The following is a 26,736-nucleotide window of genomic DNA, read 5'->3' as shown; positions in this document are numbered from 1 at the left end:
CGCGGCGGCACGTGGAAAACCAGAGATCAGTGTGGAAAACAGACGCGAAACTCCAGCTGCCGTAGGGAGCCTATACAGGAACTCTAGTTTGAACATACCTCCCAGAAAACTGACCAGGTACTACGTCACAACGTTAATCTATGAGAAAATGACGGGTAAATCCACCGATCTCAATGACAGAGATCAGTGGGTAGATCTAATGCACCTCCAACCACAGCTCCATTCTTGAAAGCTGCCGTTACCTACTTTGCTTTTTATGCACATGGTTTGAAGGCTAATAATAATTTGCAATAAAATTAATATTGCAATTATATCCAAACTGTATGTTCTACCTTATCTATTCGCAAATATCCCTCAACAACTGCGTCATTGCATGTGCCGTTTTGCAACTATTTCGTATCATTTATAATATTATAGAGCAAAAATAAACAGCTGCCCGTTTGAAATATCTCGTTTTAATAACTTACCTAGTTAGTTCCCCCATCCGTGGCGAGAGGGGGCTTTTAAGGAGTTTAAATACTTATTGCTACGACACATATTGTCATATATGTCGTAGTGCAAAGTGAGGAGTTGGCGGTTAACACTCGAGCATGATAATGTCTGAAGCAGCTTTTAGTTCCAGTAAGTGAAGTGCAGGTCTGCAAGAAAATAATGTTTATTCAAAAATCTTCAACTTGGAACAGGCCGACAGCTGCTTGCGTCGACAGGCAGCCTGGGCACCTTGTACAAACGGTGCTTTAACGACAGTGAGTATGTCAAGAAACACTGGCAGCGGGAGGAAAGGCTCGCCTGCGCTGCCAAACGGCCCAGGGTGGCACTCAGCCGCCGAGCTGGTCAAAGAATGCGTTGCAGCAGCGGAGGCACTGGGCGTACACCTCTTCGAAGTCCTGGCTTCCGCTGTCCTGTAACAAGGCAGGGAGAAGGCTCTTCCAAGGTTTTCTGCGAAACACTGCGTTCCAAGAACGGACAGGCACAGGAGCAGAGCGATGCGACTCAAAATATAATGAACTCGTTAGTAGACGTAGCTTGTGCAGGTGATGTAACAGTGCACCTCTACATGTCACAAGACTATCCCGAGGAACATGGGTTTGCATCGAGAAAGCATGAAAACAGGAAAGTCCGCCCGGCAAAGGTGGATGGGTGGACGCACACGCCTGAACCTGGACAGCAGTTAGTGCCATCTTGTCAGTGTTTTCTAGTAACAGCTAACCTCTACCTAATACACAAAGTTGAAGCCTTTTAATGATAATATTAGCTGCGTTTGATTTACCTACACGTCCTGCACTGCTGCAGAAAAGTGTGGGGCGGTGTCTTACGAGATTTAATTAACAATGATGTGATTGGCCTAAGCCGTTTTGGAGCACCTTCTGGAGCAGCCAAAACAGAGTTCTGGAGCAGCAAAACTGGCTTTTGGAGCAGCTAAAACAGTGTTTCGGAGCAGCGAAAGTGGCTTTTAAAACAAATATTTTTAGAAAAAAAAAAAAAAAAAGATTAGTTTCAAGTGGTGGACAAACGAAGGACAGATTGCTCGCCGCAATCAACCAATTATTGTCAAGATAGACAACCCGGGAGTCTTTCGACATGTAACTGAAATGCCAATGACATAAACACATTTTGCAATGCTTTGGTTAAATGATACGAATATATCGGACCGAACTGCACATATTAAAATCTATTTGAAAATGACCAGCTTAGTAGTAAATAGAGAGTTTTAGTAGATCGTTTTCATGGGCCCGCTACCGCTACAGGCGCGCGCTTCGGAGCATATCGAAGGGGTAGCGCGAGCTCCCGCTACAAGTAGCGTGGCCCAAAAACCCGAGCTACTAAAACTCTCTATTATCACATCATTAGGTTGACTAGTAATATAATAAATGGAAGCAGTCTCCAACAGATGAAACATCTAACTACTGCCGTGCAATGCGAAATTGTCGCGCGAGCGAAGATTGCTGTTCGATCGCAACCATCAGTGATCGCGACCATGCCACTCCGCTCCGTCTCCAACTAATTCCCAAAATTGTATGCAAAAAGTAACTGTCCGACATACGGCAAAAAAAAAAAAACAGTCCAGCGGCACGTGCTTGCCAGGCCGGCAGGCGAGGTACAAGCTAAACACACACAAAAAAAAAAAAAGAACCTGAGTGCATCGATGCAAGACATCGCGAACCAGGGTCAAAAAGTTCTTGGAGCGCTTTGTGCAACGACTGAACTCGAGTTAACCAAGCACGCTGTGCGGGTTCAGCATGCGGACATTGCCTTCTTTGCTTTATCTCACTTTTCTTCACCAACACCTTTCGCGGCTGATTTTTCAGGTACCGGGGTACGTCTCGAAAAAAAAAACCTACCGAGAGAAACCTAGGCAATCAATACTTCGACACAGCAGTCTTTGAGCTAAAGGGATATTTGTAGTAGTGTATTAAACAAGAATAGGATTGTTGCTGAACATGAGGGTGTCCTCACGTTTCAGTTTAGAAAGTGCCACAACTGCAGTGACGTAGGGTCTGCAACACCCGACGCCGCGCGACCAAGGTGGCTGGCAGGCAGGGACCAAATATAGTTTGGCCACGGCCGTTGCTTTCAGGAGCGAGTGCTTCAGCCCATAAAGTAACCCCCGCCGCGCAAAAACATGGTTTCGTTTCACAGCATGACGGCATGGCTGGTACCCAGCACGCTAGCGTCGGAGCGTCCGCACACGCCCACGTCTATTATTGAAATTAAAAAAAAAAAAAAAATACGCGAGACGAGAGACGGCGGAATTATGCAAGACCGGATGAACGATTGATGCAGGGTACTTTGTGACGGATGGCCGCTTGCACCACCTAGCTCATGTGTGCTCAATTACTGTACTCAGTTTAGTTTCGGTTTTCAAAGGCGACCAAAATTGGTCCTTTGGCGCAGATTACCCATATTATGGCAAAATGTGGCAGGATGTAGCAGGGTTAGCCCCTTGGCGCAGCAATCACATCACTGAATTAACTAAGGGTGCAAGAGATGAAGAAACAATGCCTTACATTATAAGGGTCATGGATTGTTGCCTGGCCTTCGGGATCATATTTGCCAAGGAGCTCGATTTTGGCCTTGGAGCTCTCTGGCGCCATATCTGTCAGGTCATTCATGTTGGCGTTATCCATGGCGAAGATGTACTGGAAGTCGCGGAAGTCGTCGAGTGTGACCTGGTGAACAAAATTCGCACTTTCTCAGCGTAAACGTTTCCTGAGCAGTGCCTTGTGAACTTGCCTGCCTGGCCCGATGGTCCATTTCGACATTGTGGTCCTTCATGCATTGGACCGCTCTCCTGTCTGGGTTACTGCCTACGTGCTCGCCGTCCGTACCTGCACTGTCGATGTTCCACTGCGAAGGTGCGTTCCAATAAGTCACAAAAAGTTCAACTGCCCTCCATTGTATTCAATGGCGAGGCGCCGACAGTTTAGTTTCAGTTACAACTGTCGCGCACGTGCCGACGTACGTACAGTTTAGTTTCAGTTACGTTCTTGACAATTGTCGCGCACGTGCCGACCTACAGTTTAGTTTCAGTTACGTTCTTGACAATTGTCGCGCACGTGCCGACGTACAGTTTAGTTTCAGTTACGTTCTTGACAATTGTCGCGCACATTTGTTGGAAGGGCAAAAATTTGGTACCTCAGCCAGGACTCCTCTTTGCTTGGCAACTTGGCGAAAGACTGCCTCTGCGATCGGAGATCGGCAGATGTTTCCTGCAAAGGTAGAAATTAATCACCGGAGTGTGTTACACGCACGACAGGCAAGCATGCAGTTTCAGTTACCGCGGCAAACGAAGAGCGCAGACTTGGAAGACGCTGCCATTTGCGATTTCTGGCGTTAACTGCAGTGGTATTCTCTCGATTACTATAGCTTTTCGAGATTCCGATTCCTGTGCGCAAACTGACAACCTCGCCCTTCCGTAGACTAAACTGAAACTGCGCGACTCTACTGACTTCACGCACTTCACGTGGTTCAAAGCGTTGTCAAAGGCACTGTGGTCAAAGGTACAGGGGCGAGAGCGAAACACGAGCAGTTGAAAAGGAGGGGAAGGAGAAAATCTCCCCCTTTCCGGACACCCTCTCCTGTGAACTCTGAACTCGCATCGCTTTGCTTCCCATCACCAAAAATTCGTACAAGCAAAAGAGGCTTTCCTCTCTCTCTCTCACCCTCACATCATCAAACTGGCTACAACCAACGATCATGGAGAATAGAAGGGTAGGAGAGGGCTTGACGTCGGCCGCGTAGCCTCCACAAGCCATGCTCCCTTGACGCCTCGCCTCTTTCTCATTTTCCTCCTTACTCTCCTCACTTACCATGCCAACGTGACCACATCACGTGACCGTAGCTAGCCTTCGTCTTGCTATGGGGTACTAGAAGACACCACAGTCTAGCCTTCGATCTGATAAAACCTACCGGACGGAGCGCGCGCAAGCCTGCAAAGAGTCTTTCTACAATCAACCATCCATCTCACACGTGACATGTCACGCGCACCAATCGCCAGACAGATCTGCAGTCACGCTGGGCACAAAATCGTTTAAACTTTTTATGACTAGGCTTCACCAATATTGCAACGTGCACCCTCCTAGTACTTCTCTAACCTCCTTGACAACGATGGTAAACCCTGGGAGTCTGCTGCGCCGGCAGCGCCATTTAAATTCCCTGGTATCCGTAGACGCCGTAGACTGTACGAAAATCAACATGGCGGAACAGCGAAACCAAAACCGAAACCGCACGGCAGCGCCTCTGTGCTTGGAAGGATGGGTGGTAGCTTGCGCTACCTAGAGTCAAAAAATAAATAATGTAGCTTCTTTTTTTGTTTATTTTTTGCCCGATTTTCGTGTTGCTTTGCTAGGCTTCTGCTGCTTTGCGGCTGGTTTTCGCGTTTCAATGCTGGTTAATGTGCGTTCAAACGCACATTGGTACAGTGGGCAAGCTGGCCGGTAGGCTACGTTATGGTACATGCTTTACGGCTACGGCTACGCACTACGCACTCTGCTCTGCTCTGCTCACCAGGCCCGAGTGGTTGCACGAATGGGAGCTTATCGCACGTGCAGGTGCAGCACACCTTGCGAACAGCGAAGACAACTGTAGGATATCATTCATGTTTATTCCTAAAGTCGTAAAAAAGTTGATCCGTACTTCAAGACCCCTGCGTTTGCTAGGTACGCCCGATTTTTGTTTCTCATCGTCTGCCCGCTGCTCAGCATTCCGCATTTTTGCTCAGACGATTCCTTTTAGCGCGTTCATGCGCGGTAACAAATGCCTTGAAAAAGTGGGGAACTGCTCACCTGCTCGGACGTGGGAGCCAGTGCAACGATGGTGCTCCGAAAGAACGATCGGTCGAAAATCGGACGGGGAATTTAAACGTCTAAAAAGAATAGACATAGGGAGCCTAGATTTCACACTGACAGAAGTTTGTCTAGAATCGGCTGTTTCTGAAATATTTGCGAAGGCAGCTTCCGGTCCTCGAGACATCTCGAGATGCCTGTTGCAGACGACAAACACTCGACGAACGCGCACGAATAACGGAAGTATGCCATCTGCGACAGTTTGAATCGTTTGCAGAATGATGCGATTTTGATTTTGCAATGATTTGGGAAATTGCAGGCTTAAGAAAACTAATCAGGTTTATAAAAACCAATTGCATTTGCGTGCGGTACGGGATACTGTCTGTCGAAACTCATCACACGTATAGAGATCTGTTAAAAATACAGCTAGAAAAGCATCTGTTTAGAACACAATATCAAAGCAGCGTCGGGCCCTCTTCCTGATTATAAGGTTAACGTGCATTGTAATGAAAGAGCAACTATTTTCACTCTAACATGAGCGGTTCGAGACCCCAAACTTGGTTTTTCATGCTCGCAATATGGGTGTCTCTTTCGTGCCTGCCTTGAAATCATCAAACTGAGAAAAATTCTACCGATTATTCAGTTTTAAGTAAGACCCCAAGCATGCATGACTGAGAAGGAACGCTTCTCCGTGCCTCTAGAAGATTCGAGTTTCCTCTTACCTTGATTGTAAAAAAGATAAGGAGGCCAGAATAACCTTGCCTAGTCAGTCTCGGCCTAGCTCACTAACATACGTCTTCGAATGCTCGAGATGCCGAGTGTACATTGGAGCTGAGCGCGGCTTTGTCGACTCTCAGCCAGCTGTCACGCCGACGCACCGTCGCTCACTGCTCGACTCTCCTCAAGCTTTCTTTGGTTTTGAGGCTCAAGTTTGCCGATTAAATTTTTAGTTTCTCTTTGACGTTTGTCGCTTTGTTTTCTTCTGCAACAATATATATCTGTTACAGTCAGTTCGCTTAATTACACGGATGTGCTCTGAAGCAACTGTGCTGTTAGAAACCCTTGACACGTGTGCTGGCCTGCACTTCCACCTTGAAACGCAACAGAGGCTGGTTGCACTATTTTCCCACGGGGCGCAGTGCCGTTGGTGCCGAGGAGCGCTCCGATTGCAAACCGAAACATAACAACCCGTCGGAAGTTGTGCGATTTTTTAGAAGGTCGCAAAATACTGCGCGTGCCTTCTATCATTCTGCAATTTGTTGATTTAGTGTTTTTCAATGATGTTCACCCACATGAAAATAAGCTGCAGCTTCCAGCTGGAAATAAAGATTTCCAGCCGCTTTTTTGGCTAAATTATACAGCGGCAGCTGGAAATCCTGTTTACAGTTGGAGATGGATGCTGCACATGCTGGAAATCAGAAATTCCAGCTGGAGCACCAATTGTTCCAGCTTGGAAGTACATGATCCGCCTGGAAGGTTCTCAGCTAGATGAGGGAAAATCTAATTTCCATCAAGAAATTTGTCCATTTCTGGGTAGAAACAGCCTGGAATTCGGCTGGTGAAATAGATTTCCAGCTCCAGCCGTAGTCCATTTCCGGTTTCATAACGCAGTCTGGACTGGAAGCATTTCTACCTGGGGCAGCAAGATTCTAATTAAAACCATGCCCTTAAACTCAATATTTATATTTAAAAAATAATTACAAAAATAAGTAACAATCTATTTATCCCAAACTTTAATAATTTTCCTAAATAGGCCCCCTGGCCTAGGACCAAAACGACGCGAGCCTTTTTTTGTTGCAATGCACAGTTTTCGTAATATTGAATTTGTTCACCTTTCGTGAAACACCCTGTTTATATATGGCGACGAGGTGTCCATTTCGTTATTTTATGCACTGTAATTAATTCCGTCTCAAGGACACAGCTGCGATTTAACTTTTAATACTGCGTCGTGTATTTTGGGTGACCTACCACAGTTCGCGACAACTTTTTGAGTCACATAAAATTTATGTGTTTGGAAAATAAAGGAATTTTGAGTCATATAAGCATGTCGTTTTGTATGTTAATCTGGATTTTCTTTTACTGTTACATAAAAATTAAATAACGGAATTTTATAGTTTTGGTACTTGAAAATAAAAAGTGGATTGTACGACCGATAGAAAAAAATAGTTAGTTAATAGTTTCACAGCAGAAATAGTGCCTATTGCCAGAACAATTCGGAAAATATATTCTCACTTTAGCACTTGAAACTGGTTCGAACAGGTTTGAACCGTTATCTTTGCTTCCCAGAACTAAAGGAGAACGAACCAAAAGCCACAAACCCGAACCAAACCGATAAAAATTTCGGTTCTACACTCTGCCCTCTACACATTTCCATGTGTTTCTCGTGAGCTAGATAATTGCTGAGTTTTGTAGTGTTTTGCATGACGAAATATATGGAAAAATTCTAAGGCAGATATGGCTGGCTCAACAATTTCAGTGCCATTTTCTTGAAGGGCAAAAGGCGCGTAAGTGTTTGCTTTGTCCGTCCCATTTTTGCTAATGTCCCTGGATTCACTTTTCAAGGAGACAGTGAATGACCTGAGGCATTTGGTCTATTGGGATTTTGCAGCCAAGCATAAGTGATTGGAGAGTGCAAATTCTTTCCCCTGTTGCAGTGGTCCCAGCTGAACAACAGTCAAGAAGGTCCCTCTCAGTTTGGCAGGTTTCCTCGCGCATCTCTTGAGGCAGGAGAGATATCCAGCCGCAATGTCTTTACTCCAGTACTTCAAAACATGAGATTAATGATGTCCACGAGTTTGTTCTCAGCATTTTGGGCAGGAGGTTAGGAAGTTTGTTTGGCAGTGTTCTCTGTTCTTGCGTAGGTTTGGTTTCTTCATGCACCGGGCTTTTGGCATTGTTTTTCCCACAAATTTAGCGAGTTTCCAGCAAGGTCTGAGCCCCGACTGCAGCCTGGATGCCGTGCTTTGTCTATAGGAGGGCAGGAGATTTGTTTTATTTTGTTTTCGATCAAATTAGTCCACTACATTGCTGGAATTTGGCGTAGTTTGTAGGTCTTACAGCTGAATCTCATCCCTGTTTGTTCAGTCACAGAGCTCTTCTTAGGTTCATCTTAGAGACAAAAAGTATGCATCTATATTTACAAACAAATTTAAGATATATTTTTTTTCTTGCAAAGATTTTTTTTTCCCCTAATATGCAGCTTTTTTTGTTTCTTAGATATCCTGAGTGATGCCACCCTGAAGAATGCAGCAGAGAAGGGGCAACAAGTCACAGTGAGTCTGGTTTCCACTCTCTGTGGCATTAGTTGGGCTGGGCGAGTCGGGGGGACGTGCTGAAGGGCTGCATTAGAAAGGCCGCATTCACAAGGAGTGGTTGGACCTCAAGTGGGACGCTGGTGTGAATACAGTCGAGAGGGCTTTTCAAATTTGTGGCACAACGGCAATGTATACTCTGCAGTTGCAATGCGATTCTCATTTTCTGAGTCAAAGGACATCTACACGAGGCCCAGTGTTTTTGGAGCCCTGCTGCTGAATTGGAGGTTCCCTCTTGCTTGCCTCAGACATGAAGCAAAGTACAACACAAAAAGCATGAACAAGTGGTGGCCTTTTCTTTTTCATTTCGTTTTATAGCTGAAAACGTGATAAAAGATATAGTAACCGAGGTGGTAAAGCTCGGTGTTGAACGTTACTCATATAAGCAGGGTGCAAAAAACTCATGTTTGTGATGTATCAACATTGTATTTCTTACAAAATGATAACTTGCATATACTCCTGGCTGAAGCTGACTTGCTATCTGAAAATGATCAAACTCATCCTTGTGGGGGGCTCAGGCAGCCATTGCACACTGCTCTCATGGTTGTCTACCCACGGCAGCAGTGTGCAATGTCAACCTTGATGGTCCCGAAGGTTGACATTCAAGACAATTTTGTTCTAAAGATTGTTTTTGTCACATTTTAGGGGGCTCAATATACTTCCCAGTGATGTCTAGAAGTTTCAAACAAATATTTTTTAACTTTGAGCACAGAAAACTTGCACGAAAGAGAGGGTGGGACGTTTGGAGTAAGGGCGGTGCAGGAGACTACAAGAAACTCGAGTTGAGAGTCAGTATTCACGTGTAGTAAGTGGGGCAGAACGATAACTTGGCGAGCTCTGGAGCAACCCAACAAGAGCGTCGGAGTGAGGCACATGACACCATGTCACGGGAGCGTGTGTGTCACTGCGCCAAGGAACCGGCTGTCATCTGCTGGACAAGTGTTGTCTGCTGCGAAGCCAACCAACTTGGGATGAACGTCCACCGCTGCAACATTGCAGTCCGCTAGAGCCCTTCGGGAACAGTTTGTGAGCAAACCGTACGCCCAATTTACCTGCAAAACTGTGGCGGGTGCTAATGCCAGGCGATATTCTAAGTGGAAGCGGGCAATTACACGGCGCTACAAGGAAGAAAAAATTGGGACCGATACAGATGTGACGTCATTTTTTTGGTTTAAATATAATTGAAACTCATAAATTTTTCAATATTTATTTGTTTATTTATTCTCAATAGAGATGGAATTGCTCGAGTTCAATTACGATTAAAAGAAAATGAAACCTAGACCTACTTTTTCTCGTATGTGGCACGGTTGCTGTGGCTGTAACGAAGCCTCGGTTGCCTGGACCTTGGGGTGTTATCACGTGACTTGCTGTGATGCTCTTATCGGGTCACGGGGCTCCAGCCTCTACAGTTATCGTGAAACGGGGCATAGTTGTGTGCAAGGCAGCTAGTGGGATTCTCTATGTCAGTATGCATCCTGGAGCTATGGAACCTCACAGCTGTGATGGAGTTGCCGTTTGGGTGCGAAGCAAAGCAGATCTGTACATTCTGCATTATACCGTGACCCCCTCCCTGAACTACCCCTGGTCACCGTGCGTGCAGATTGCCGTCGAAGGAAACATTGGCAGCGGCAAGACGACATTCTTGGAAAGCTGCAGACTGTTTACCGATGCCACAGTGAGTAGAGGCCTCTGAAGCCATGTCGGGGAGTTCCACCATTGGTTCTGGTGGAAATTTCTGCCGCTTCATGGTGCAGTGTCCACTGCGGAAGGTATTAAGGCTCAAAAAGGGCCTTCTGGTTAAAAATACACATATGTAAAAGCATTATTTTGCAAAAGGAGAACAGTTGACGAGATGTCACGCTACATCCTTGGATCTTACCTAGCTTGGTGAAAAATAAATTTCATACATTTCAGTGAAGGTCCCCGACGTTGGAAGTGTAGTTACGGTGGTCACTATGGAACTGAAATTTTTGTTGCATGTTAAAGGGGCGCTTAACCACTTTCTTGTATAGTCTGTTTATCATCATATCAGTATCGATCCCAACATTTTAACGTGGCTAGAATGTTTTTTTTGACTAACCGATCACAATTTGTTACTGTTAATGACCATAACTCAACGTCGACTCCCATTAATTCTGGCGTGCCTCAAGGCTCTGTCCTTGTTCCTCTCTTAGTTTGGGTCTATATTAACGACTTACCACCTCATATTACCACGTCCATAGGCCTGTTTGCCTATATGATTGGGTTGTTTATTGCAAAATCATTAACAACTCTGATGTTCACATGATCCAATTTAATATTCATGCTATTACGACCTTGTTTGACACGTGGCAGATGAAGCTGAATATTAATAAATGCAAAGCAATGAGAGTTTCACATAGAATTGTAACTTGTCCTTGCTTATCAATGACATATCTTGCAAAGTATATGTACCAACATGTAAGACTATAACTCCTTTTACAGTTCCTTCTTACCCAAAAACTTCTTCCGAATGGAACTGCCTTCCCCCATGCTTCGCGACCATCATTGATCTTACAAGATTTAAGAAGACACTAGCGTTTTATTATTCATGCGTTTGAGCCGTATTGACCATTTTGTACCGTGTTTGATCCCGACTCCCTCCCCCCTCTGTAATGCTTTGGCTTGAGGATAATAAAGAAATAACTCAATCTATAGGCTCTAAGCATCCTAACAAACCAAATCTATAGAGCCTATAGATCGAGTTATTGACCATAAATAGACTATCCAAGAAAGTGGTTTAGTGCCCCTTAGGACACCCTTGGTGATCTACTGGAGCATGCCACATGCCCTACCCATTTTGGTTTGCCTGCTTTGTTAGGTATACGCAACTATGAGATATGTGTTGCTTTTATTAATTATGACTTTCATTACGAGAAAATATGTTTATATTTCGTAGTGTGGTAGAAGTGCGGAGCGTATGGTTGTTACCCAGTGCAAATGCACCAACTTTAGAAAGTTTGTGCATGCACAGTCAGAACACCATGAAAGCCAGTGCTGCCAGGCCAAATGAAATTAACATATTTTGTCTCATCAGCTGTATTTCTTTGTTGGCTTTTGCTTATTTTTCAGGAAATGTTTGTTAACCGCAATATCCCGAGTCATCGCCCACCCCGCCACCTGAAATTAAAAAAAAAGTGGGGTGGACCATGTCTCAGTGGGTTACTACAAAAGATAAAAAAGAAATAAAAAAAATAACTTAAATATTTTTGTATGTATCTAGCGCGACTGCACAAGAGGTACATTAATCTCAAAAACTCAAATTAGTTTAATTGTTTTATGCAAGAAATACTCATAAAAGAATGCTTTACTATTGTTGCTTGCATACGCATGATGAACACCACCGATCATCGTACAGCAAAAACGTTTGTTCCGTAAAAGCATGTTTATAACACTGCTATCTTCTCTTCATTAATAAAGGAAAAAAAAAAGTCGGCAGGCAAATAGAATTAACCAGGCTCAACGAGCGATTGAGCAGACGAAAGAAGCGACGAAGAGCGATGCTGGAGAAGCAGGGAAGCCCGCAATCACGTTGACAAATACTTGGTGTCGGGCCAAGTTGGACGCTTTTATCTATCACAAGGAGCAGGCCCTTGTTCTTGTTTGGTGCATACATACCTGCGTCCAGGGGTTTCCCCAGGAATTGAAATTAGGGGGGTGTTTAAACTTGTAAGGGGGGGGGGACGGGGGGGACGGGGGGGGGGGGGGGGGGGGCATTGAGAATAGAGGAGTCGTTGAAAATTAAGGGGGTGCCTTCAGAAACACAAGGGGGGGGGGGGGTGCACACACCCCCAGGGGGTATGTAGGGAAATCACTTTGTGCATCCGTGCACGGCGTGCTATCAATGTGAGTTGAGTCGGCATTACTGCGTGGCATATGGACGCCACCATGAGCATGATTCAAATGCAATTAAATGCAAAGGTGCAAGCGAGCTGGACAAGAATGACGAAAATAATCCCTGGAAAAGGGGAACAAGAAGGACAAACACAAATCTCCAAACACAGCTAAGTGACTGGTGCGTGACCGAAAAAATCTGCCTGCTCCGGGTATTGAACCCAGGACCTCTCCATTTCCAGTGGAGCGCTCTACCAACTGAGCTAACTAGGGGAGAGTGCACCTCATCGGCCCATCTTCAAACTCGCTTCCTGCTTCCAAGGAGAGCGTCCAAAGGCCAGGAGGCAGAATATTATTAGAAAAAGGGTGCCAGGCAGAAAAGATATTTGCTGGGCTGCTTTTACGGCCGCTCTCACGGCCGCTCTCATGATTGCTGGTCAGGTCCATTTGCTGCATTATTTTTCCGCTGCTTTCATCCAGAGCAGACTGGAGAAGCCCTCTTTGATCACATTTTTGATAGGAAGACAGGGTATGCACAATTAATATGTAACTTCTCGAAATATGAGGTCGAGAACCTGCTTAAGGCACCTTCATCACCCTGTAATCAAAGGCGGCTACTACAGTGGAATCTTGTTAATTTGAACCCGAGGGGGGACCAAAACTTTGTTTGAATAATGCAGAGTTTGAATTACCGGGAGTTTCCTTCCTAGAAACACATAAGACGGGACCTGCATGTTAGTTTGAATTAAGGCCCGTTCACACTCTTGCAACTGAGTACGACCGAGAGAGGCGAGATCTGTTAAAACTTCTTAAAATTTCTTAAACTTAGGACGAGGGAACACACTGCCTTTATGGTGCCATCTATGTGGTGATCCTGGAACTGCATTTCACAAGAACGAAGGTTTCGCGGGATTTCCGAGGTCAAATGTGCGTAATACCTATAAGAAAGGCTCGTTTATAGCGTTGACAAAAGTTTTTCGAGCCAAGAAAGAAAGGATAATGCGTGAGAGAAATAGAAAATATGCCGGACCGCCAAGTTTACACCGCTACCCAATAGATGGTGCCAGTGTGTCCTTTCGTTGTAAGATGTTTCTAGGAACCCAGTTTTAAGAGGTCGCAAGAGTGTGAACGGCCTTTAACCGCGAGTGTGAATTAAGGGAGTTTGAATTAACGAGATTCCACGGTAATTCCTTGTGAACCACTGTTGCAGGTGCTCATAGAACCAGTCAGTACGTGGCGAGACCTGAATGGAAAAAACCTGCTGGTAAGGTGTGCCCGCTTCTCTTTCTGGGGGGCTTGAACTAACTGCTGCCACCCTTATTTATTACTGAGCATCTCCCCAAGATATGCACTCATCTATCGTGCCCATATTGTTTTTTCGAAAGCCTCGACTTAGTGACCATGCACAACCAGCAGCATCTCGAGTCGGAAAAGCATGCAAGAAGGCCCCTGATGGCCATTTATTACTTTATATTAATACAGCATAGAAACAATAAGATTGATGTTTGAATTCCTACACCATTCTGTTGTCAACGAAGCTTTGATTTGGGTTTTTCCTAGCAGTAAAGGCCTCACTCTGTGAAAGGGTTAGTCCTTGGCTTCCTCTGATATGTAGGAGGCCCTTACGTGGGCATGAAAATTGCTCATGCTTGCAAGCTGGGAATAGCTGGTCCCATTCATTCTCTCCTCTATTGGTTATGTCAAGAAATGTCGGCCATAAAATCCTTTAAGGACATTGACCCAAAATGAAGAGATAAATGGGGAAAAGCATGAGCTGGGCTATCTGGGGATGAGACAGCGAAACGTTGCCAAAAATTAATGATAAACACAGGAGCTCCCACTACAAACTATGTGATAAGGGAACTGATACCGCAGACACAGCAATTCGCGTTTCACAATGATAAACATGTGGGAATTCGCTACTGACTCCAGTGTCACAAGGAAGGATGCTGCAGACTGCACATGCAACAGATTCGTGTTTTACATTGCGATAAACACGCAGACACCAGCTACAAACTTACTTGCCACAGGAACCGATATCGTGAGCGCAGATCGTGGAAAAAACGCGGGAACCTGCTGTGAACTCGCTTGTCATGTGCATATTGGTACCGCAGATTTCGCACCTGATGTGATTTCTTTCGGGAATCGGGTGGTGGGCAATGTCTCGTCATTTTTTTGTTACAGATATTTAGCCAGAAACGCGGGATAGGAGGATCTTTTGGGGGGAAGGCACCCTTACTAGATTTTTCGGCAGTGTGGTCAAGGCACTTTGTGTGAAGTGCATTGTTACCTTGATTCCTGCCTTCAGGTTCCCGCTTATGTGATTAGTTGTTCTCCATGCTGCGAGCCCTTTCATAGTGTGACTCGATCAGTTTGACGTCCAGATTCCCTTGAGATGAAGCGTCTGGGGTGACATGGGAGAGTTGATGAAGAAAGTGCACACAAAGGGTTGATTGATTGGGCTGTTGCCTACGAAAGTCGTGTTGTGCAGGCATTGATGTACCGTGAGCCCAAGCGATGGAGCCTGGCGTTCCAGACGTACGTGCAGTTGACGATGCTGCAGCTCCACCTGGCTCCTGTCCAGTCGACCGTCAGACTCATGGAGCGCTCCCTTCAGAGTGCTCGCTACGTCTTTGTCGAGAATCTGCTCCAGAGGTGCGTCGTCGACCTGGCCCTCGCGCAGTCCTTCGAGCCGTTTTTGTTTGCAGCGGGCTCATGGACCCTCTGGAGCACTCCATTCTGGACCAGTGGTTCCAGTGGATCGTGCAAAATGAGAGAGTTGCACTCGACCTCGTTGGTGCGTGAGCCTGCCCTCCTCACCTAGTATTCTCCGTACGCAAAGAAGCTGAAAGTGAGGGGTGGGCCAACTTCCGGGGTGTGAGCGGGAAAAGTTTTAAAAACCATCGGAGCCAGGCCGAGAATGCCTGAAAGTCGGTATAACACAACACGTCACGCAAGCTATCGGAGGTTCAGTCGGCGACCCACTTTTCGGACGTGTTCCCAGGACTGTCGCTCGCCCCGTGGAGTTATTGTTACAAGGACTGAAATTTCAGACGCTGTTCAGCTATGGGGTCAATTGTTCGGACTCTATATGCACCGTTGGCCCGCAGCCTGGAGTTGCCGTAATTTTGTCTTTTTCTTGTAGCCTCAATGCCCAGGTCCCATGCAATAGAGAAGTTTAATTGAGGCTATAGTCGATGTTTCAATTTCATTAAAGCTACCATGGCCACAGGTAATTTTCATAAAGGCCATGGCATGACCGCTGTTTTGGTTTGTGTTATAATTGGATGCGAGGTTTTTCTGCAGATAGGCCCAGTACTGAAGAGCAGTTCCAAATGGTTCTAACAAAGGCCCATACGAAGGTGGCAAATATAGGGAGATGCTAGTGATGGAATAAAAGCTGCCCATATATTACTGCCAAGGTCAGCTGTTTGGTGCGAGTGGTCTATCTTTGGAGGTTTTTGCACAAACTGAAAATGGTGCCTGAAACCACGGTGGCTATTACGGTATACTTCACAGCTTTGTTGGTGCATTTTCTCACTGGCAGGTTTTCAGATGTTTTGCCTACACTTCTTGACGGCTACAGTTAAAACATGCCGCATGTTCAAATCTACTGCCAAGTGCCTTAGGTATACTGTACATAGTTTTCTTTTACCTTTGCTTTTATAAAACATGTGAGAGCACTGGGTGATCTCGAATTTCTGCTGTGTTGCAATGTTTACACATTTCTCTATACAGCATAACTTGAGCTAGTGCATGTAAGAAACATGATCATGCTTCGTGCTTAGAAAATACATTGGTGAGCACCATATTTGACCACCTGAGCACGTGCCCAAAAAATGCATTACTCCAAAATTGTAGTTTTCATGACAGCCTTTGAGTTGCGAAAGAAAATTAGGATGTACCAGCAACAGCTATTCTTGCTATCTGTGTTGCGCTCTTTACACTGCTTCATCTGATGGGGGCTTTTTCCATTCCAGTGTACTTAAGGACGGAACCCGAGGTGGCAATGGAGCGCATTCGACATCGAAAGCGGCCTGAAGAGGATCAAATCTCGCTGGTGTGTGTCCCCTAGAGTTCCCCAAATATCCCCGGTCTGGTGACAGGGGCTTTGGAATCAGAGATGGGACTGGAAGGTGATTTCCATATGATGTCCAAAACACGACCAACTTTCTATATACGACCATGTCACCCGGAGCAAGCCTGCGGAAAGAGCTGACCCCTGATATGCCGAAATAATTTCGTGCCGTCCCACTAGATGGCGCCATAACTCAGCTGTTCAAGGCGTGCTAGAAATGCCTATGGTAATGGGCTTTTACACGCCCTGCGCGATGGCAAATCGCTTTTGAATGGTTTGCTTTCGCCTTACTATTTAACACAAATTCACCGAATAAACGATGCTACAATCAAAGCACCCCTTAAAGGGGCCCTGCAAGGACTTTTTTTACTGGTTTTTAATTTGCACTGAACCTGAGGGCACTGATTGTAGTAACTTAATAAAACTTTTCTCGAATTTCACTGTATTTTAAAAGTTATAGGCAAATTAAAATTATAAAAGCAAGCAAAAAATAACCTCTTTCATCACGTCCTTGGTTGCTTGAGTGGCCGTGAACTAAAGGAGGGGTAGTGAGCTCAGCGAGCGCTCGCGGCTTCCGCACTCTGTGTCGACGGCTTGAGGGGGCGCCACTAAAGCATGTTCTGGATAGGCTGTATGAAGCGGGCAGCCAGAGCGGCTCGCATTGCATTTGCTGCGCGATTAAACACTAATTCGGCATGACACTTCATTGTCCACAAACGACAGCAAACACGGGGTAAAGATCAGTTCAGAACGGGAGCCACTTTGCACTGCCATACAGCCAAAGGGCCAAACCGCAAGCCAAAGCTGCTCGCCGAAGGCCTTTGGAACGCTCGGAATCGGTCGGATCCTCGACTGCAGCGCTGCCGCGTACATCTGGGACTTTTCTATGCTCGTCGCTCGTCGGTGCCTAATCCCACTACATCTTTCTAGTATACGCCGCCTTTTCCACCGCTTGGTGGCGGGTATGTCGACGGGTCATTTCTTGTTTTCATACTTTATAAACTGCATTTGTTTCTTCTCTGATCTAAAATACCGAAAAAAAACTACTTCTATAAATAATTGAAATGGCTCGCACCACTTACATTCTGTATTTCGACTAAAAAGAAGCTTTTAGCGGCTCTAACCAGTAGAAAGGCCAGGACCTAAAATGTCACGATGTCGTGACATATTGCGTGCTTTCGGCACCGTGGGTCGCCCCCGTAGGTAGAGGAGGTTTCCGCGTCGTCCGGTTAAAATATGACGTCTCCATGCCCGCTGGCTTGCCCTAACCCAAAGAGACGTGGAAACTGCAAAAACGGTAGAGGCTGAAATACGATTGCAGGGCCCCCTTAAGATAAATGCAAAGAAAAACAGCACTTAAACTGAGTTCTGTTTTACTCTAAAGGGCATTGTAAAAATATTGCATAAATAAGCCCATGAACAGAGTGCCATGAAATTTTTCACGAAAGGGCCTTAGGTGGTGCCTTTATGATACTCGAATATCAGGAGTGTAGGTCATTGGGGGAAAGTTCAAGAAAAGAAAAGCCGTTTTTTTCCCACTGCATGGGAGAAAAACAGGAACAAACCGTCGGGTTGACGCTGCTATTCGTGCATGGTACCACACATGCTTGGATCTTCGGAATCTGCTTTAGGGTTTCTAAGAATCTTTCAAGTTTTCGTATCATGTGGTGCCTTATGTAAGCATGCAGCGTCGACCCGAGTGTTTCCTTCCATTTTCCTACAGCGCATAAGAAAAAAAAACATTTTTTAAATTATTTTTTCTAGACTTTTACACTCACCGATTTTTAGTATGATCAATGCACCACCTAAAAACACCTTTGGGAAAAGTTGCATGGCAGTCTGTTCACTCGCTTACTTATACAATTTTATTTTTTTTATCCCCGAATTGTCTCGAAAACAACCGGTAAATGGGAAATGTAAAAATAAAATACATTTGCATTTTTAGGATTGCGTTGAATCCAGATTTTATGAAATCAATGTTCTAGGGATTTGCAATAAAAACAGACGTTCACCTTTCATGAACTTGCGAGAGACCATGGCACACTTTCAAGCGAGAGCACCATCTCAGCCAGCGGTTGTTCTTTTTGCGCATTCTCTGCCCAAACACCTTGAACGTGTGATTTCTAAGGAAATGTGAATGACTTCAAAATTTATCAGTCTGCAGTCTTCTAAGAAGGTCTGGTGGACTTAGCCTAATGAACTCAGCTGATAAACTGGGAATGTGTTTGTTTGGGGGGGGGGGGGCATAATTACTGATTACAGATGTACATTGTACAGAATGACCGCCAATAACCTTTGAGATGTACACTAAATGCAGCATTTGCAGCGTTCTCCAGATTCATGACGAAGCCGACGACAGGTAGACGCAGGTATGAAACCCACCAGGGATGGCAAGAGAACTGTGTTTAAGTTTTCACCGTAAAAATATACTAAGCGCTAACGGTTGGAACCAGATGCCAAAGTCTCTGAACTCACTTTTATCTGATTTTCAAGTTATAAGCGATTTTCTGACATATTCAATTACGACAATTAGGGCTCGTTCCCGGTAGCAGACGCCTCACACCCATGGATGTGCGGACTCCGTTTGCCGCCATTTCCTCGTGAAAAATGTGTGACAATTGCTTATATCTTTTGTGTATTATATAACGGCAAGTTCTGAAACACTACCTTGTGCTCCCAACGGGAGAACGAGCGCTCCGCCAGGCGTACATTATTTTTACAGTGAGGAAACCACGCTTCACTCTTTTCCCCAACACAGGATATGTTTACGAAAAGTGCCATGGTCGGAGGATGCTCATGTTTTAAGAACATTAAACAACACGCGACTTAATAAAACGAAGGCAAGTGTGGGAGAAAATGCAGCATACGATGCGTGTCGAAGAGCATGCAACAGTTGACCCCAGCAGCAGAGGAGCAGCTGAGATGCACCGCCATCTCTCGGGAGGAGTGGACAGCAGGGCATGACCAAAGCGGGTGCTGTGGCACTCGCGGCTGAAGTGGTCGCAAGTAAAATAGAGCTGGTCGTGGTCCAAAATGGTTGAATGGGGGTTGCCCCATGTCTCGTGGCATAAAATGCCCCTCTGGTTATCATTGGGTGCTTCCATTGAAAATTGAACACGTGTGCCGGGGTGGATATTTTGATTGGCTGGAAAAAATTAAGACCCATTTCCGTAATGAACGAGGTCTTTTTTTTTAAACCTTTTTACAAATATTTTTCTCCGCAAAAATTCTAAAGTAAAGCAAGGTGAAAGGCTACATTTAGGCTGCTTGATTTTTGTACCCAGTTCTGTTGGTTGTTATAAATTTGTTTTGTAAGGAACATTATAAGTTGTTATAAGGAACAGACATTCCCTTCTGTGTCTGTTCCTTGAACTAAAAGTTTTTCTTACTTTTCTGCAGCATGCTGCTGCCAGCTTACCTGTGCACATAGTCTTTTCACTGAACAAGTGCATGCAGAAAGCATCAAATGATAGATAAATGGTAAACAAAAGCTATTTTCAGGATTATTTTTCCGGGCAAGGTTTGATTTCAATCATCGTGGTAAAACTGGTCTAATTTATATCGCGATTTAAATGATGCAGATTTTAACTCTCCAGTCTTGTTGCTAGCCTCATTTGTGGAAAGGCGAGCGGGACCGCCGAGGGTCTGATGAGTTGTGTCGTTTGTAGGCCTGGCTGCGCCAAGTGCACATGCTTCACGACAGTTGGCTGCTGGGCCGGTCCAAGTTTCCCCTGCCCCCCCGAGTCCTGGTGAGTTCCCGGCCGCTTCCCGGCTCGAGAAGGCGTCTCGGCCAACAGCATTGCTATGCTGTTAGCTTGCCAGCTCTTGACTTATGGCCGCTTTTCAGCTACATCGAGGCAAGCTCGAGCTAATTGCTTTTACCGAGTATTGTTCGACAGGGGGGCTTTTGCGCATTGCTGATTATTGCTGATTCGACACATTCACCAGCCTACGGAGCTATAGCGTAGTCGACTGATAAATAGTTGCATTTTCACAAATGTATGCGGTTAGACTTTATAGCTGGAAAAGTGAACAAAGTGATGTTCCAGTTCCTTCTGAACACCTCAGTTTTAATTGAAGTAAAGATACTGGCACTCTTCCCACCTTCACCTACTCACGGCTGAGCTTGAGGCAGTGACCACATGGAACTCTTATTTTGAAATTCAATTCGTGCCAATTTATGTATTTGTGGTATCACTTTGAAAAGTAACTAATTGAACTACACGAAATTGCAGTGAGATTCTGAAATGATATTTTAATGGGAAGTAATTACTCAAGTTGTAACTAATTTCAGTAAATTAAATACCTCTTGCCAGTTCATACATTGCTGAAAGATTTTAAAGGGACACTGACACCCCCCAATATTTATCTTTTTAATTTTTTGTCAGGCGATTCATTCTGGTGTCGGAAGGCTACCCAATCAATATATTGTTACAGCGTCACGCATATTTTTAATAAAGCAAAAAAAAAAACTAACTGCTCGAAACATAAACTGGACTGGGGAGGAAGAACAAAATAGAGGAGGAGAGAGGTGGCAGAAGTCACGTGGACGTGATACTTTTTTCCTCCCAAACAACGCATTTGCAGCTTTTTAGAAACTACAAAAAAAAAAAAATGGGTCTCATAATTCTTTTCTTTTTTTAATATTGTGTGCGTGCCTTCGATGACCTACGACTTTGATTATATTTGGTGGTTGTGTCTAAACCTTAAAAAACGGCACGTGGCCGGGGGAGAAGAGAGCGAGTTCTTGATCGACTGTTTTCGGTCAAAAAGAAAATTAATTTCGAGCCGCGAATTATTTTTTGGGTACCTAGTTGGTCTCTCATATGTAATGTACAAATAGAAACCTTGGCGAGCATAAATATCCTGTCAGTGTCGTGCTTAGGATTTTTAGATATGTTGACGATTTTCTGGTTATTGTGAGTGATCACTTGGTGATGTGTTTTAATGATGTTGTTACAAAGGTCGTCAAATTGTTTGAGGCCATGTCGGACGAATTGAAGTTCACCTGGGAGCTTCCCATGGACACGTGCATTCAGTTTTTAGGCCTACAGCTTACTTTTACAGATGAACATGTGTGCTGGTTGTACAAGCCGCATTCAAGAAAAGGCCTCTTTTGATTGCACTTTTTCTAAGCTGATAAAGAGAGGGATTGCTCTGACCCGTCTTCAGGCTGCTGTGACAAAAAGCTGGCATCACGCTTTGACGTCTAGCTTGGAACTTTAGGTAGAACGCTTAGACAGGGCGGGCTACCCCGCCTGCTTGATTACCGGCATGTGGGAAAACCTCTTACAAAAGATATAAAAAAAAAAAGGCAACGCGGGGGACGGTCAGCAAGAGAAAACTAAAAGTTTAAGTGCTAACGTGCGGGCGCATCAGCGAGGTAGAGGGCCTTAAAGCGATAAACTGGCAGCTGAAAGTGACCCCCCATTGGCCACCGCCATGTTGCACATTTTTGACCACTAGACACGTGACCTGTTAGTGTTTTTTCTAGATTTTAACGAAGTACCGCTCACAAATAATTGCTTATTGATCTTAAATAACAGTATCGACGGGATAAGTTGTTTCGTTTGTTTTAAGTTCAAAATGGGGGGCTTTTACGACAAAAACTCTGGGCAGCTTCGCAATGCCTCTGTTAGGTGCCATCAGCCGCGGTGCTGTATTTTGGGTTTGTATCGGAGCCATCAGTATTGAAAAATAGTTTATCATGCTTTTTATGGCGATTGCATTACAAATCTCGGCTCAGTTTTGCATAAAAGCCTCAAGATTTACTACGGTCATGTGTCTAGTGGTCAAAATTGTACAACATGGCAGCAGCCAAGGGGGGGTCACTTTTGCCTGGTGAACGGGATACCAGTTGATCGCTCTAAGCCCCTCTACCTTGTTGGAGCGCGTGTATATTGGACAAACTGGGCGACGTTTTAATGAAAGGGCGCGTGAACATCGTCTAGCAGTTCATAACAAATCTGGGGGACATCTTGCATTACACTGCATGCAGTGCCAGTGTGATCCCCTGTTAGAATTAGCAAAATTTATTGAAAGAGCAAACAATAAGACTGAAAGGGAAATAGTTGAAGCGTATTTTATGAAGTCCTCGGGTGACAACTGCGTCAGCACGCCTTCGGTTTTGCTAAATGACAAGGTTTCTTTTCTAGATGGCTTTGTGTCGACACGTTGAACTGATATGAATTTTTAGATCATTGTCATCTGTTCTTTGTGTTTATGGGTTGCTTTTATCACAGGGGGTTGCCAAGATGGGAAAGGGTGTTCACGCATGTGTGCTGGGTGGTTTCTCTCGATAAGGTAGCGCCAGTTCGTGTTGTATGTGTCCCTTCTTCGTCCATGTTTTTTGCACTTTTAAGTCCTCTAGATCACTTAATCCATCTATTTGTGGGTGTAGTTATTAGCCCCGAGATGTTTTGGTGGCGCCCTCCTATGGTTCCCCCTTGTGACGTCATTACCTTGCGAACAACAAGTTCGATGGTGTTTATAAATAGCACTGTGGAAGCCTGAAATCATAGCACTCTCAAAGCAACACTGCCAACGCGTTCGAAATTAAAGTTCTTTCATTCCTCTTATTTCCGTCGATAGTATAGCCTTTCCCGACGTCCTAGTCAGCTTTCGGCCAATCGTGGAAGGCCAACCGCAGCGACCCTTTCGGTCGCGCACGTTGCCAATTGCCAGTCGCTGTAAGAAGCACTGTGGCCATTGTGTTGATGGGCCAAGGTGATGACAGTGCAGTCTCTTTAGGGACCAGTTTAGAAAGTCGCCGACTGCTCGAATATTTGCAGGTGATAGATGCCAATCGAGACTGCATCGACGTCCAGCACGAGTTGACGCGTCGGGTGCCAGACGTGCTTAAAGCTGGCTCTGTGCCGGCCACCTCCTGGCTGGGCTTCTAGGCTGAAAGGACAGTCACACTGCCTTGGACTCTGTCCGTGATCTAGGAGATACCGATTCACAAAGTTTCTTACAAAATGTGCCCAAAAATTTACTGTTTGCTCGTCTTTGGGAATATTGCTGACCCAAATTCATTATGAAAATCAGTGGAACACCTACTTAGAATGCTCCACACAAAGTTGTGCAAGAATTTTTAGTCGTAACAAAGTTGTTTTTATTTCATAAAATGGTGCATGCAGTGCCCGAGCACATTAGAAAGTCAATTATAGGAAAAATGTTTCCAAGATAATAAAACAATGAAAGGAATCTTGTCTTTGTTGGAAGTCAATCTCTTTTAGGCTCAAACGGAAATGCTTTCAAAGGTGCCTAGAGAGTCAATTATAGGAAAAATGTTTCAAAGATAATAAAACAATGAAAGGAAGCTTGTCTTTGTTGGAAGTCAATCTCTTTTAGGCTCAAACAAAAATGCTTTCAAAGGTGCCATTACTAGTGTGTTGTTGCAGTTTGGTCGGTTTCAATGGTTGAAGGTGGCACATATTTTTCAGCATGTACACCAACGCTTGGAACCCACTGGAGACGGTCCACAAAACTTGCTTTGTCTACATATTGCTGTGCGATTCACTACAGAGGTGGGGCTAAATGGTGCAAGTGTGCAGCGAAAATATGGACGGATGAGCTTACCCGGTGACAAACCTGTTTGGGGCAATCTTGCACACAGTGCCATAACGGTGCTCGCCTGCTCATAAGTGCTGCCGACAGATGGTGCAACGTGAAGTATCTCCTATCATCTCTGTGCAAGAATTATTAAAATTAATATTTTTCTATTTAGTTTATTGCACTTTGAATATGGTACATTAGAGAGATATGGTGCGCTGAGGAGTCAAGACATTCAGAAGATGCTAAGCTCGGTGCTGGGCATTGGAGAGCCTAGATGTGGGGGCAAACCACGGAGCGTTTTCAGTTTACTGCGTCAATCAATTGCAAGTGCACATGCACTGGGTAGTGAAGCAACCCTTCTCGACGTTCCCGATATGTCATTAAGTGGACAGCACACGCTGTCTGCAAGTGATTGCCCGAAATTTTCGATTCTATTGATCTTTTTTCTTTCACCACCTACTCTGTAGTAAATCGTTGAAAAAGCGAGTTTTGCAGACCGTCTAAAGTGGGTTTGACGTCCATCAGGGTCCATGTATCCGGACGCAGTCAGGCTAATTGAGAAGCCCATCCCTCGGGCCAAGTATCCAAAGCATGTACGGTCGACGAGTCAACCTTATTGCAAACACTGCGTCTGGTGCCATCCGGACACCGAGCCGGCCCCGAAGTCCCCTCCAGGCGTCGTCCAACAGACGGTCTGGCCTCAGAGGATGATCTCGTTCTTGTAGCTCTGGGCGAGGTCCTTGTGGGGCAGGACAATGGAGTTGAGGACAATGACCTCAGAGGGTACCGTTACGTTGCAGCCTAGCACCGTGATGGAGGGGTTGAGGCGGCCGTCGGCGTTGAAGAGCGGCACGTTCTCCGTCTTGGCGAAGGGTCGGTCCGGGTTGGGGTCGCACGGAGTGCCCTCGACGCGCGTCCAGGCGCCAACAGTGCTGTTGATGCCCACGATGGAGTGGAGGACGAGCGAGTGGTCGCTTACCACGGCGTTGGCCAGCACCAGGGACTCCCGGATGCGCACGCCGGACCCGACCCGGGCGCCCGGGCCGATGGACACGTTGGGCCCCAAAGTAGCGCTCGGGTGCACGCAGGCCGACGGGTGCACGAACACGTCGCCCAGGATGGTGGGGGGGCCCAGAGGCTTGGCAAGCCGCTCCGGGTGCGAACGCCGGTACAGCTCCAGGTAGTGCCGGTTAGCGTAGATGGCCGAGCCTGCCGTCTTGAGCTGGCTCCACCACTCGCTCGTCTGGAAGACATGCAGCTGGCGCCCGCTGGCCGCAAGGGGACCGAGTACGTCCAGCTCCAGGCTGATGGCGTCCCGGTGGTCGGGCGCCAAGACATCTTCGGGCCGCTCACGCAGTACGGCGCCCGTCCGCTGGAACAGGTCGAGGCTACACACGTAGACGCCGCAGTTGATGACGGCGCTGACGAAGGTGGACGGCTTCTCTACGTAGTGCAGCACCTCGTGCGTGGCACGGTCCTCGACGATGCACCCGTAGCTGAGCGACTGGTGCCGCGTCGCCTCGGTGGCTAGCATAGTGACTAGGTTACTCTTGGGCAGGGACCGGTGGAAGGCCACCATCTGGGCTAGGGGGAAGTTGCCGCACACGTCGCCGTTGATGAGCACGAAGGCCTCCGGATCGCCGCGGCGGATCTGGTCGCGGAAGTGGTGGATGCCGCCCGCGGTACCCAGCGCCGTATACTCCTGGAGGTAGCGGACGGGCAGCTGGTATTCCTTGCTAGCCGACCGCACGAAGCTCGACAGGTCGGCGTCGTCGGCCGGGTAGAAGCCGATTAGCAGGATCTCGCGGAGGGCCGGCAGCCTGCAGCACGCCTCGATCAGGTGCTGCATCATGGGCATGCCGGCCACCGGGAACAGGGGCTTCGGAATGTCGAAGGAAAGCGGTCGGAAGCGGGTGCCCTTCTGGGGCCCGCCGATCAGGATGACCGCTTTCAGCATCGTCTCGTGTCGACGTGGTGCCTCACGTCTATCGCGCCGTCGGCATCGCTGTGGTCGGAATGCTCAGCTGGCTTAGCGGTGTCAACGTATGGCTTCAGCAACGCTTCAGACGGGGCAACTTTCTCAGCAATTTTGGGGTTGCTGGGGTTACGTGTCCCGAGGTACCCAGATCGACACGAATCGCTGAGATCGGGATTTAATCGGGTCCGGCTCGAAGAAAGACGGCATTTGAAGCGGTAGCAGCCAATCAGGGACGCGATATTTTCACGTGATACTCCGGGCCGGTGATGATGACAACTAAAGACCTGGTTCTGGTTTAAAATTAATATTCTTTTTTTAAATAAACCGTTTCAGAAAGATGATTTGGTAATCTTAACGTCATTTAAATGTATAAAAACTCGTTTATAGCGCAAAACCAACGTTAGTAACGTTGCGCAAAACTGCTTGTTTAAACAGTGCGAATAAAAGGAATAAAATAAAATTTAATAATGATGATAGCAACGCGGGCAAGCCGTGTTGCGGGCGTTGCGGGGGTTGCGGGAGAAATCGCCCCTTTTGAAGAGCGGAGCAAATGTGCAACTTAAAAATGAAAAAAAAAAAAAAAAAAAACAGTGCGCAGGCGAGCTGGTGGAAGTCAACGTTGGCCTGAAGTGTCATGCTGTTGCATGTCACGATCCTGGCGGTTGATCATAGAAA

The 26,736-nt window shown here is 46.1% G+C and overlaps 3 protein-coding genes across 6 annotated transcripts; 1 reads left to right on the top strand and 2 right to left on the bottom strand.

Annotated features, from left to right (window-relative positions):
* Positions 1-639: 639 nt before the first annotated feature.
* On the bottom strand, positions 640-10,516 carry LOC8043806 (low molecular weight phosphotyrosine protein phosphatase). 4 transcript variants are annotated; one of them, XM_042287483.1, is made up of 6 exons: positions 10,476-10,516; positions 10,262-10,356; positions 3,637-3,710; positions 3,235-3,348; positions 3,009-3,170; positions 640-902 (listed from the first exon to the last, which is right to left on the bottom strand). In XM_042287483.1, the coding sequence occupies exons 1-6, from the start codon at positions 10,499-10,501 to the stop codon at positions 819-821; spliced, it is 555 nt and encodes a 184-aa protein (XP_042143417.1). In that variant the 5' UTR covers positions 10,502-10,516; the 3' UTR covers positions 640-818. The 4 variants fall into 4 exon arrangements, with proteins under 4 accessions (XP_042143417.1, XP_029823480.2, XP_029823484.2 ...); XM_029967620.4 differs by lacking the exons at positions 10,262-10,356; positions 10,476-10,516 and adding an exon at positions 5,286-5,510; XM_029967624.4 differs by lacking the exons at positions 10,262-10,356; positions 10,476-10,516 and adding an exon at positions 4,311-4,351.
* LOC8043799 (thymidine kinase 2, mitochondrial) lies at positions 4,828-23,847 on the top strand. The gene is made up of 9 exons (XM_040208361.2): positions 4,828-5,159; positions 8,502-8,557; positions 10,197-10,271; positions 13,659-13,712; positions 14,940-15,103; positions 15,157-15,245; positions 16,429-16,508; positions 20,195-20,275; positions 23,318-23,847. Exons 1-9 carry the CDS (start codon positions 4,895-4,897, stop codon positions 23,426-23,428), a joined length of 975 nt encoding a protein of 324 aa, XP_040064295.1. The 5' UTR covers positions 4,828-4,894; the 3' UTR covers positions 23,429-23,847.
* LOC8043805 (mannose-1-phosphate guanyltransferase alpha-B) lies at positions 23,617-26,647 on the bottom strand. The gene has a single exon (XM_002400752.4). It carries the CDS (start codon positions 26,038-26,040, stop codon positions 24,784-24,786), a length of 1,257 nt encoding a protein of 418 aa, XP_002400796.3. The 5' UTR covers positions 26,041-26,647; the 3' UTR covers positions 23,617-24,783.
* Positions 26,648-26,736: the final 89 nt, after the last annotated feature.

Source organism: Ixodes scapularis, unplaced genomic scaffold (genome assembly GCF_016920785.2).
Source record: "Ixodes scapularis isolate PalLabHiFi unplaced genomic scaffold, ASM1692078v2 PGA_scaffold9__187_contigs__length_104089568, whole genome shotgun sequence".
In the NCBI taxonomy this organism is placed as follows: Eukaryota; Metazoa; Arthropoda; class Arachnida; order Ixodida; family Ixodidae; genus Ixodes; species Ixodes scapularis.
The sequence above is the reverse complement of the archived record's forward strand: the minus strand, read 5'-3'. Positions and strand labels throughout refer to the sequence as shown.